At 43.9% G+C, this 13,025-nt stretch overlaps 1 protein-coding gene across 1 annotated transcript; it reads right to left on the reverse strand.

Moving 5' to 3' along the window:
• Window positions 1-590: 590 nt before the first annotated feature.
• ASCL4 (achaete-scute family bHLH transcription factor 4) lies at window positions 591-1,791 on the reverse strand. Its single transcript, XM_021687609.1, has one exon. It carries the CDS (start codon window positions 1,778-1,780, stop codon window positions 1,262-1,264), a length of 519 nt encoding a protein of 172 aa, XP_021543284.1. The 5' UTR covers window positions 1,781-1,791; the 3' UTR covers window positions 591-1,261.
• Window positions 1,792-13,025: the final 11,234 nt, after the last annotated feature.

The raw sequence follows: 13,025 nt of genomic DNA on the forward strand, positions 1-13,025 counted from the left end.
TGTCAACAAGCATTTGACTTATCTACTGAATTTCATAATTGTCTCTAAGACAAAATTGACTAAAATTAAATGTTTTTCAAAGACCAAGAACAAAGCCAAAGTCACTAGATAATTTCAGCATACCTAGAGGCCCTCATGATGATGAAAGTTCGAGAACATACCAACTTCAGTCCACCGTCTTCATTTTTTTTTTTTAGATTTTATTTATCCATTTGGCAGAGAGACAGCAAGAGAGGGAACACAATCAGGGGGAGTGGGAGAGGGAGAAGCAAGCTTCTCCTTGAGCAGGGAGCCCCATGTGGGGCTTGATTCCAGAACCCTGGGATCATGACCTGAGCCGAAGGCAGACGCTTAACCTACTGAGCCAGCCAGGTGCCCCAGGCCACCCTCTTCAACCATCTACACATTTCTTCTTCTTTTTTTTTAAATCAGGGGTGTCACTTTAACTTAACCAAAGGTTAGATGGAGTGAGACCTACAGAGAGAGATGGAAAGAAAAGGAAAATAAAAAAACAGCGGACAGAAACGACTGAGAAGTTTTCATCCAAATCTGATTACTTCCTCAACGCTATGAAATGTCCAAACAGCCACTTTTGGATGAAGCTGGCAGTATCAAAATACGGCCCTGGTCTTCTTGAGCACCGCGGTGCACGTACTCAGCCAACGGCACGCGCTGGTCCAGCAGCAGGCCCTGGCAAATGGGTGTTTGCTCAAGCGGCAGCTTGGAGTCACCTTCACCCAAAGTGACAGTGTCAATTAAATTTCAAATGCAATTCTCAAAGGAAAGCATGCAGGAAAACGTTCCTCTCGTCCTAAGGGCTGTCATTTATTTATTTATTTGAAAAGTTCTTCGTTGGTTAAGGTTGGATTTAATTCGATATTCATGTACATATTGTACCCACACCGCGGGCTGTGGGAAATTCCTGTCGTTGTCGCCCTCTTGAGTTTTTAGAATAATGAGGTGCTCAGAATCCGGTACCGTGTGCACTTGAGAAGGACCGTAGAATTTCCGTAATAAGCACCCTTGAGTTTGCAGGCGCATAACCAATAAGGGGGGTGGGGGGAGGAGGGCAACCAGAATGTCAAAATACACCCCACCCCGTAAAACACGCATTTCTTCTTCCTAAGATTTAGTTCTGGAGAAAAAAGCGAGAGCAAAAAAATGCAAACCACCCTCGGAGAGACTCTTCAGCCCGACTCCTGGGGCGCGCAGGCGGGGGGCGCGCAGGGGAGGGGGCGCGGGGGGCCGGGCCGGGCTCTCGCTAGCTGCCCGCCTCCTCCGGCTCGCTGCAGGGCGAAGGCGCCGACGAGGCCTTGGACTCGCCGTCGCTGTTGCACTCGGCCGGGCGCGGAGTGCGGGCGCCGGCGGGGCCCTCCTGCCCCCGGCCGTGGCGCTCCAGCAGCTCCTGGAGGTGCCTGATGTAGCCGATGGCGGCGCGGAGCGTCTCCACCTTGCTGAGTCGCCGGTCGGCCAGCTCCCGGGGCAGGTGGTCTCGCAGGCGCGCGTAGCCCTCGTTCACGCAGCGCACCCGCTGCCGCTCGCGCTCGTTGCGCCGGCGGAGGAAGGCGGGCTCCAGGGCGCCCTCCAGCGGCAGGGGCCGGCAGGGCGGCCTCGCGGCGCAGCCCCCGGGCGCCCGCGGCCCACACGCGGCGTCCAGACGCCGGGAGACCGTGAGCGGGTCCCTGAGAGGGAGGCGGGGCAGGGTCCCCGGCAGGTCCGGGGGCACGGTGAGGAGGTGGTACGGTGAGGGCAGCAGGCCGGCGGGTTTACGTTTCTCCATTCCCTCGCCGAAAAGCAAACAGATCAACCCAAGAGACTAATCTCTTAGAAGATGAGACTTAAAATCTTCGAAGCGTAGATCATCTGCTGGTCCATTCAGATGGACTTTAAAGAAGTGTCTGGTTCCAGGACAGGCTTCAGGGAAACTCTGCATGATTCCCTAAATTCATTGCACTCCTCGATCATTTATAAAGCTCCAGACGGAGGTGATAGGCAAAGATTTGGAACCCCCTAATCCACACTTCAAACCCTGTCTTCCCCTCTGATCTTCGTATTTCAACAGATAACAAAAGGGATGCCTCTGCTCGGCCCCTTAGCCTGGAAATGTGAGCGTACACCAAACAGGGTAATCTTTCAAAGTCACCCAAGCTTTTCAATTACTGTAATCCACCGCTCTGGGTCTTCAAGAGTATAGGAATCTTCCAGGTTTCAAAAGAGCCCCTCCCAGGAACCCACAGATCTGGCGGCTGAGCGAAAGTTTACCAGAGGCTTTCTCCTTGAAAATCAAAACTTGACTGCCCTTTGTGGTTTCCGGCGTCCAGGGCTAATGGAAAGAGCTTTCAGACTGTTTGCAAACTTACCCTTGCTCTTCCATTTCTGTGGAGGTGGAGGGAAGACCTCATCAAAGGAAAGACTGCTCCCTTGTGGTTATAAGATGTGTCAAGCAAAAGGGGACCTCAGGGGAGGCTTGAGGGTTTACTTCTCCAAAACCCAATCTTTTAAAAACCCCATTAGACGTTTTTCGAAGAGACGAGGAAAGGAATATACCGTAGCAACGAAGATAAGGGTGAGAGTATTACGCTCCTGCGTATGGGGAACGCAGGACGTTTCATGTGTGTGTGATACTTTTATTTAAGAGCACATCAAAAGGTTGAACAGTAACAAACACTTTTAGCCAGTCATTTCTCACAGTGCTTACTGTAAACACAGGTTAAACACTGCTTCCCAACCTCTTCTAATCCCACCCAGGGTATAAGACCATTTTTCTATAGTGCAAAAAGTGTATTTCTATTGTATTCTTCTTTTTGTCTTAAAAACAAAGATGCAATTTATTTTCTCCCTTGGGGGCAGGTGAAGAGCCCCAATTCCAGGGATAAATGATGATGGCTTTGAAGACTTGTCTTTTTAACACACCACCAAAAAAAAAGAATAATTAATCCATCTGTGTTGGTGAAAGGCTTTGAAGATGAAAGTGTCATTAAAAATCCAACAGTACTGGTTAATGTCAAAAAATGTGTTATCACACTGAAAATCAGATTTCTTGTTCTGCAAACCCAGCACATTAAAGGCAACTTCTACTTTTAAAAGTCCAACTTAAAAACAAGAAGCAAATACCCCTGACATTTATGATCAGACTTTCTCCCTATTCCTCAGGAGTCAGGGTGTTGCCCTGACATGTTTTTTTTTTTTGACAAGTGCTACCCTAAATGATCTGCCCGAAGCACCTGGAAAAACACCTCCATCAAGGCAAATAAAATAGAAATAATTATTCCTTTTAGGCATAAGTTAGTCACATTTTAAAAACTCCCTATGAGGTTTGTACCAGCAAACAACCTAAGGTGTCACCTTGATTTCTCAGTAGAGTTGAGAACAATCCAGAGAAAGCCCTTCTGGCTGGGAGACAAGCCCACCAGAGAGGTAGAAAGACTATTAGACCACAAGGTGCTTTGGACCATGTTAAGGATTTTGGCCTTTGTTCTAAGAGTGATGGGAAATTAATGAGGTGTTTTAAGCAGAATGGTGACAATGTAAGATTTTGTTTGTCAAAAACATCACTCTGCAGACTGGAGAGTAGACAGGAGAGGGAGGAAAGGGCAAACAGATAAGAGATACCATATTTCATCCTCAGATTGGAAAATGTAAATGTAAAAATTGCTAACATCAAGGGCAGGCAGGAATTTGGGGAAGAGGCAGAAGCATAAATCGCTACAAGCTTTTGGGAAAGTAACTATTAAAATTAATACTGTACCTCACATGTCCTTTGACTCAGAGATCCTACATAGATAAATGCACCGACGTGAATTTATATGTACAACATTATCTACTGCAGCATTGTTTGTAGTGATTTTTAAAAGGAAAAAAAGGAAACAGCCTGAATGTCCATCAATAGAGGGCTAATACTTCAAGAATATGTTATTATTAAAAATAATGAGTTAGGGGCGCCTGGGTGGCTCAGTCGTTAAGCATCTGCCTTCGGCTCAGGTCATGATTCCAGGGTCCTGGGATCGAGTCCTGCATCGGGCTCCCTGCTTGGCAGGAAGCCTGCTTCTCCCTCTCCCACTCCCCCTGCTGTGTTCCCTGTCTCGCTGTGTGTCTCTCTGTCAAATAAATAAATACATAAAATCTTTTTTAAAAAATAATGAGTTAGAGCTATATGTAAGAACTTTGCAGAGCTGTGCATAATGTGGCAAGTGAAAAAAAGCAAATTGAAGAGTAATATATATATGCAGTGTGAATTTAAAACAAACTATTCTACATGATCCATATGTCTTTATATGTATTAATGTGAGCACAGGGAAGGAAGTGGAAAGACACACAGTAAATTTCTGTCATTGGTTGCTTTAAAAAGGTGGCTCTGGGGAGAAGGGGTGTTGTTCATTTTTCTTTATAGATCTCTACTGCTTAATTTGTTACAAAAGGCACATACTACTTTTGTATTTTTTTAATCTAGTGAGGTTTAAAATAATAAGACAAAATGTACAGAAAACTCGAATGATAACCTGATTTGACCCAAACCAACAGATTTATCATTATAATGTAAAAGTCTTGGGCCGGGTTTTCTGGCTCCTATAAATTCTGTCTCTGAGGAATAAGTATCTACAAGATTTTTCTTTTCTTTTTTTTTTCCTCTACTAAAACCACATCAGAAATGGTCAGACCCTGGTTCTTTAGTCATCTTTTTATAGGGTCCGAGTAATGTTACGAGATATCTACATGGTCACAAAGGATGTTGTTAGTATTATGCTTTTTGAAGGTGCAAGGGCATTAGAAATAAGTAGCTTCTTCAGTGAGAGCATTGTTTTGTTACATAATGTGTGGGCAGAGGCTGCGTTCTTGTCACATAAGAGATCAAAAGAGGAGGTTCTGACTCCTGATTTCTCTGATTAGTTTTAACCCAAACAAATGTTTTCTCCAACTTTAAAGATGTCTCCCATCCGGATCAGGTCTAGATATGTTACAGATACGTCTAGAACAAGTGACAGATACGCTAAGCCTCCAAGGACACTTGGGACTAGGTTTAGTTGTCCTTTTTGGATCTGCTTGTAAAAAGGGAAATGGGGATTCACTGAAGATTGGGCTCAGTAGATTAAAAGATATCTCTAAGGCAAAGGAAGACTTCCACCTCTAAAACTCAGAGAGGTCCCTCACCAGCTGCTTGAAACATGTGAGATGGGGTGCCTGGGTGGCTCAGTTGGTTAAGCGTCTGCCTTTGGCTCAGGTCATGATCCCAGGGTCCTGGGATCGAGCCCCGCATCGGGCTCTCCGCTCAGCCGGGGGTCTGCTTCTCCCTCGCCCTCTCCCTCTGTGATCTCTCTCGCTTTCGCTCTCTCTCAAATAAATAAATAAAATCTTTAAGAAAGAAAGAAAGAAACATGTGAGATGAAGACTTTAGATTGGTTCTTCTTCCAAAATATTTGAAATCACATTATAGATTTTGGTTTCCTAGGCTGGTGGCACAGAGGTGTACATCCCTGTCTGGACGCCCCCATACCTGCTACTTGCATCAGCTGTCACAAGGGGAAACAGGAAAACATATGTTACGACCTCAGCGTAGAAATAAGATTTCTCACAGGTGTAGATAACTAAATCTCAAACTGAATAGATCATACGATTCTATTCTATTCAGTTAGTCCTTTTCTACCTAGCTCAGGTATAAGCTATCTATATTACCATGTGCAACATCTCCTAGGGGTCTTTGGGGTACAACTAAATACTGAGACTCAGTAAGACTACCGGGGGCCACATTTGGTGTCAGATTCACTGGGAAGGATACAGATCAAGAACAATGCTTGGAGCAGGGCTGAACTAGGCATTGCACCTCCCTGGGAGTCCTTGCAATACTCTGTGCGGCAATCCACACAGGTGCTTCTCCCAAGCCCCCTGGAGCCAAGTTACAGCTCAGGGTGTGGAAAGAAGACTCACGTCAGCCCCACGTGGTAGCTGTCCTGACTTAGAAGTCTCATACCCCTCAGGAGCCAGATCATTCTTGGAACGAACCCACACGCATAACTTCCAGGGACCCCACTAGGGGCCAAGGAAAGAGTCTTCCCCCTCAGAGAAGCCCAAAGCTAAGTATTTAGAGTTGTGCCAGATGCCATTGCTTTGATACGAGTAAGGTTGCCTAATGACATAGTTGACATTCTATCTTTATCAGGTTTCAGAGGACCAGAAAACAGAAAGTTTAAATGAAGGTCGAATTGTCACACAGAAGGGTGAAACCTTCGTGAATCCTTTACCAGCACCATTCCATTCTATTTTTTTAAAAAAATTTTTAAAGATTTTATTTATTCATTCGAGACACAGAGATACAGAGAGAGAGAGAGCACGAGTAGGGGGAGAGGCAGAGGGAGAAGCAGGCTCCCCACTGAGCCAGGAGCTGGACGTGGGGTTGGATCCCAGGACCCTGGGATCACGACCCGAGCCGAAGGCAGATGCTTAACCATCTGAGCCACCCAGGCACCCCTCCATTCTATTTTAAAGATGATTTAAAGAACCACAAATATTTAGGTACAATGTATTACTAGCTTTTCTGTCCTTCTCAAACACTGCATGCTAACCCCGTCTCTGCGGTCTTTTGTCATACAACAATGTAAAATTTTGCTGTCATCAAACACATTCATCCTTTCCTTGTGGCTTTTTGTCTTTTCTCTCTTCTTTAAGGCTGTCTTCTCCTGCCACAAGTTTTGCAGGCCTTTTCCTTGCCTATGTCTGGCACCTTGGTGTGAATTAGAGAAAGGCACCAAACTCGAGGCTTGGAGATCGATGGCTGACTGCACAAGTCATTTGGAGGGACAATTCTTGAACAAGGACGTCTAAATCTGGAGAAGAGCAGAGAAGGTAACATGCATGCATTTTTTTTAAAGATTTTATTTATTTATTTGACAGAGAGAGACAGTGAGAGAGGGAACACGAGCAGGGGGAGTGGGAGAGGGAGAAGCAGGCTTCCCGCTGAGCAGGGAGCCCGATGTGGGGCTGGGTCCCAGGACCCTGGAATCATGACCTGAGCCGAAGGCGGACGCTTAATGACTGAGCTACCCAGGCGCCCCCATGCATGCACTTTTAATTTCTGTAAAGAAACAAACAAAATTTGGGATTCTAATTGGGACTGTGTTAAATATATGGATGGATTTGGAGAGAGAGTTAGCTTTTTGAAACATTGAATCTCTCCTGTATGAAATGATAGAATTCATTCATTCAAGTCTTTTTTTTTTTTTGCCCTTTAATGAAGTCTCACAGGTTTCTTAGTGTAGATCTTATGTGTTTCTTATTACATTTATCTCAAGACGTCTCATAGGTCTGGTTGCTATTGAATAGAATTTTTTTTCTAGTTTTTGAAGCTAATGATTTAGCGCATGTTAATCTTTAATCCAGTCATTTCACTGGCTAGTTCTATTGCCTTTTAATGGAGAGAAAATCTACATGCTGTGAAATGTACATATATTAAATATATAATTCAGCACACATAGATAGTTCTAATAGTTATTTTCTAATAAATATTTTCTAGGATTTTTAAAAAAGATTTAATTAATATATTTGGCAGAGATAGAGCAGCAGAGGGAGAGGGAGAAGCAGACTCCCCGATGAACAGGTAGCCCAATGTGGGACTCGATTCCAGGACCCTGGGATCATGACCCGAGTTGAAGGTAGATGCTTAACTGCCTGAGCCACCCAGGTGCCCCAATTTTCTAGGATTTCTTAAACTATAATCATATTGTCTACTAACAATGATAGTTTTGTTTCTTCCTTTCAATGTAACTCATTTATTTTTCTTATTAAATTTCACTGCTTAAGATACCCAGTCCAGGGGCGCCTGGGTGGCTCAGTTGGTTAAGCGACTGCCTTCGGCTCAGGTCATGATCCTGGAGTCCCGGGATCGAGTCCCGCATCGGGCTCCCTGCTCGGCAGGGAGTCTGCTTCTCCCTCTGACTCTCCTCCCTCTCATGCTCTCTGTCTCTCATTCTCTCTCTCTCAAATAAATAAATAAAATCTTAAAAAAAAAAAAAGATACCCAGTCCAGTGTTAATTGTAGTAGTAATAGCTAGCATTCTTGCATTTTTTTATGAGAAAGTTTCTAATGTTCTACTATGGAGGAGATAGTCTTTATCAAATTAAGGACATTTTCTTCTACTCTTAATTTGCTAAGAGTATTATTAATATTTAATGGCTATTAAATTTTATCAAATGTATCTATGAAATCATGTGTATTTTCTTCTTTAATTTAGTATTGCAGTGAATTGTGATAATAGAGTTGCTATAGTTGAGCTGTCTTGCATTCCTGGGTTTGAATCTTATGGAGTCATTATGGAGTCATGATTCTTTTAGTACACTGCTGGATTCAATTTGTTAACATTTCATTTAGAAATTTTGTTTCTAGTATCCCAAGTTGTATTTGTTCCTAGTTTTATATTCTTGTACTCTCCTTTTCTGGTATTAGGATTATTTTGAACTCTTAAAAATAAGCTGAGTAGCTGTCCATCTATTTCTAGGCTCTGGAACCATTCACAAATGGTAAACATTATCTATTCCTTGAAGATTTGGTAAAAACCACATAGAACTTCTTGAGAGCTAAATTTTCAGTTACTTTTAAAATTTATTTTATCATTACTGTTGGAATTTTTGGAGGGCATTACTAAGGTTCTTACCAACTGCCTCCCCCCCACCACCACCAGTTTCCACCCTCCTTCAATGGCAACTACTATTCCTCTGTGTATCATCCTAAAATCACAATCTAGTTTTGCCCCATAAAAATCTGTAAAATAGATCAGAATGATACTTTAGTTAAATGAACCCCAGAACCTGGTGGGCTAGGCTTAAAAACTCATTCCTGATTCTTTTCCTTCCTCTAATGAAGACCATTTTAATATAGCTGGCTGGAGGTTATGTAATCAAATAAATCATCAAGAAAGAATACTGCAAATTTAAAAATACGCCTCCCATTATCAAATCGCGGTAAGTTTAAGCCCAAAGTTTAAATAACCTTAGCTTAGAGGTTCACATTTGAAGGCAACAACATGAAAATGTCTTTGGTTAAACTCCACAGATCATTCCACCCAATTTCTTATTCCACTCAGGCTGAACCAGAAGCCTCTTACTCCAAAGCCTGAGCAGAGTCAGGGTTCCTTCATCAGTTACAGCCTGGGGGCTCCTGATATTAGTATAGTGCCTTCAAGTCTAAGAATTGAATTCGTTCAGTGACACATGTGTTCTGCTTCTGAGGTCTCAAGAGTGAACAGAACACACAGGATTATGTCAGCTCTCGTTCTGCATCCACTACATTTAGAAAATAAGCCATTCTGCACCTCATAGAGGAGTGAAACCAAGTTCAGGCATACCTCTGAGATATATTGCAGGTCAGTTCCAGACCACCACAATAAAGCGAATATCACAATAAAGCGAGTCAAATGAATTTTTTCCCAGTGCATATAAATGATACGTTTACCTTACATTACAGTCTCTTATGTGTGCAATAGACAGCATTGTGTCTAAACCCAACGTACATACCTGAATTTAAAAATACGTTATTGGAGCGTCTGGGTGGCTCAGTGGGTTAAGCATCTGCCTTCAACTCATGTCATGATCCCAGAGTCCTGGGATCAAGCCCCACATCAGGCTCCCTGCCCAGTGGGGAATGTGCTTCTCTCTGCCCCTCTGCCACTCTCCCTGCTTGTGCTCTCTCTCTCTCTCTCAAATAAACAAATAAAATATTTCTTTTTTTTTTAAAGATTTTATTTATTTATTTGAGAGAAAGAGAGAGAGACAGAGAAACAGCATGAGAGGGGAGAGGGTCAGAGGGAGAAGCAGGCTCCCGGCTGAGCTGGGAGCCCGATGTGGGACTCGATCCCAGGACTCTGGGATCATGACCTGAGCCGAAGGCAGTTGCTTAACCAACTGAGCCACCCAGGCGCCCTAAATAAAATATTTCTTAAAAATTAAAAAATACATTATTGCTGGGGTGCCTGGGTGACTCAGTTGGTTGAGCGTCCGACTCTTGATTTCGGCTTGGGTCATGATCTCAGAGTCGTGAGATCGAGCCCGGTGTCAGGCTCCACACTCAGCATGAAGTCTGCTTAAGAATCTTTCTCTCCCTCTCCCTCTTCCCTTCCCCTGCTTGTGCTCTCTCTCTAAAATAAATAAAATCTTTTAAAAAAATATGTTATTGCTAAAAAATGCTAACCATCATCTGAGCTTTCAGTGAGCTATCATCTTTTTGCAGGTGGAGGGTCTTGCCTGCATGTGATGGCTGCTGACTGATCAGGGCGATGATTGCTGGGGGTTGGGGTGGCTGTGGCAATTTCTTAAAATAAGACAACAGTGACATTTGCCACATTGACGGACCCTTCTTCTCATGAACGATTTCTCTGTAGTCTGTGAAGCTGTTTGAAAGGATTGTAGAATTTCATTCAAAATCGGAGTCAATCCTCTCAAACCCTGCTGCTGCTCTATCAACTCAATTTATGTCATATTCTAAATCCTTTGTGTTCATTTCAACAATCTTCACAGCATCTTCAGGAGCAGATTCCATCTCAGTAAGCCACTTTCTTTGCTCATCCATAAGAAACAACTCCTCATCCGTTCAAGTTTGATCATCAGATCGCAGCAATTAAGTCCCGTCTTCAGGCTCCACTGCTAATTCTAGTTCTCTTGCTGTTTCCACCACATGCACAGTGACCTCCTTCACTCAAGTCTTGAACCTCACAAAGCCACCCGTGAGGGCTGGAATCAACTTCTTCAAAACTCCTGTTCATATTGATATTTTGACCACTTCTAATTAATCATGAATGTTCTTAATGGCATCTAGAATGGTGAAACCCTTCCAGAAGTTTTCAACTTCCAGATCCATCAGAGGAATGAATGTTTATGGTAGCTACCGCCTCATGAAATTTTTTTTTTTAATTTTAAGTAGGCTCCACACTGGAAGGGACTTGAACTCATGACCCTGAGATCAAGACCTGGGCTGAGATCAAGAATCAGGAACACCTGGGTAGCTCAGTCGTTAAGCGTCTGCCTTCGGCTCAGGTCATGATCTCAGGGTCCTGGGATTGAGCCCCACATCGGGCTCTCTGCTCGGCAGCGAAACCTGCTTCTCCCTCTCTCACTCCCCCTGCTTGTGTTCTCTCTCTCGCTGCGTCTCTCTGTCAAATAAATAAATAAAATCTTAAAAAAAAAAAAAGAGTCAGATGCTTAACCGACTGAGCCACCCAGGCACCCCCCAAAATGTATTTCTTTTTTTTTTTTTTTAAAGATTTTTATTCATTTATTTATTTGACAGAGAGAGACACAGTGAGAGAGGAGCACAGGCAGGGGGAGTGGGAGAGGGAGAAGCAGGCTTCCCGCTGAGCAGGGAGCCCGATGTGGGGCTCGATCCCAGGACCCCGGGATCATGACCTGAGCCGAAGGCAGTCGCTTAACGACTGAGCCACCCAGGCGCCCCCCAAAATGTATTTCTTAAATAGTAAGAATTGAAAGTTGAAATTACTCCTTGACCCATGGGCTGCAGAATGGATGTTGTGTTGGCAGACATGAAAACAGAATTAATCTGGTTGTCCATCTCCGTCAGAGCTCTTGGCTGACCAGGTGCATTGTCAACCAGCAGTAATATTTTGAAAGGAGTCTTTTTTTCCTGAGCAGTAGGTCTCAACAGTGGGCTTACTATATTCAGTAAACCATGTTGTAAACCAAAGTGCTATCATTGGGCTTTGTTGCTCCCTTTCTAGAGCACAGGAAGAGTAGGTTTAGCATAATTCTTAAGGGCCCTAGGATTTTCGGAATGGCAAATGAGCGTTGCCTTCAACTTAAAGTCACCAGCTGCTTTAACCCCTAGCAAGAGAGTCAGCCTGTCCTTTGAAGCTTTGAAGCCAGGCGTTGACTTCTCCTCTCTAGCTCTCAAAGTCCTGAATGGCATCTTCTTCCAATATAAAGCTGTTTTGTCTACATTGAAATCTGTTGTTTAGTGCAGCACCTTAATGATCTTAGCTCGATCTTCTGGATCACTTGCTGCAGCTTCTCCATCAGCACTTGCTGCTTCACCTTGCACTTGTATGTTACGGAGATGGCTTCTCTCCTTAAACTTCAGAAACCAGCCCCTTCTAGCTTCAAACTTTTCTAAATCTGCAGCTTCCTCCCCTCTCTCAGCATTCACAGAATTGAAGAGAGTTAGGGCCTTGCTCTGGGTTAGGCTTTGGCTTGAGGGAATGTGTGGCTGGTTTGATCTTCAATCCAGACCCCTCAAACGTTCTCCATATCAGCAATAATGCTGTTCCACTTTCTTATCACTCGTGTGTTCACTAGAGTAGCATTTTTACTTTCCTTCAAAAACTCTTCCTGTGCCTTCACAGCCTGCCTCACTGTTTGGCTCAAGAGGCCTCGCTTTCAGCCTATCTCAGCTTTTGACATGCTTCCTCACTAAGCTTCATCATTTCTAGCTTTTTTTTTTTTTTAAGATTTTATTTATTTATTTGACAGAGAGAGACACAGCGAGAGAGGGAACACAAGCAAGGGGAGTGGGAGAGGGAGAAGCAGGCTTCCCGCCAAGCAGGGAGCCCGTTGTGGGGCTTGATCCCAGGACCCTGGGATCATGACCTGAGCCGAAGGCAGACACCCAATGACTGAGCCACCCGGGCGCCTCTCTAGCTTTTGATTTAAAGTGAGAGAACGTGCATCCTCAGCCTTTCACTTGAACACTTAGAGGTTATTAATTGGCCTAATTTCAACATTGCTGTGTCTCAGAAAATAGAGAGGTCCGGGGAGAAGGAGAGAGAAGGGGGAATAACTAGTTGGTGGATCAGTCAGAACACACACATTTATTGATTAAGTTTACCATATTATATGGGTGAGGTTTGTGGCACCAAAAAAACCTACAATAGTAACATCAAAGATCACTGATCAGGGCGCCTGCCTGGCTCAGTCTGTTAAGTGTCTGACTCTTGATCTCAGCCCAGGTCTTGATCTCAGAGTTGTGAGTTCAGGCCCCATGTTGGGCTCCACACTGGGCATGTAGCCTACTTTAAAAAAAAAAGAAAAAGATC

This window comes from Neomonachus schauinslandi, chromosome 5, assembly GCF_002201575.2.
Source record: "Neomonachus schauinslandi chromosome 5, ASM220157v2, whole genome shotgun sequence".
Taxonomy (NCBI): Eukaryota; Metazoa; Chordata; class Mammalia; order Carnivora; family Phocidae; genus Neomonachus; species Neomonachus schauinslandi.

Coding starts and splice junctions, on each gene's coding strand:
- ASCL4 (XM_021687609.1), bottom strand. CDS start 1,780: ATGGAGAAACGTAAACCCGCCGGCCTGCTGCCCTCACCGTACCACCTC.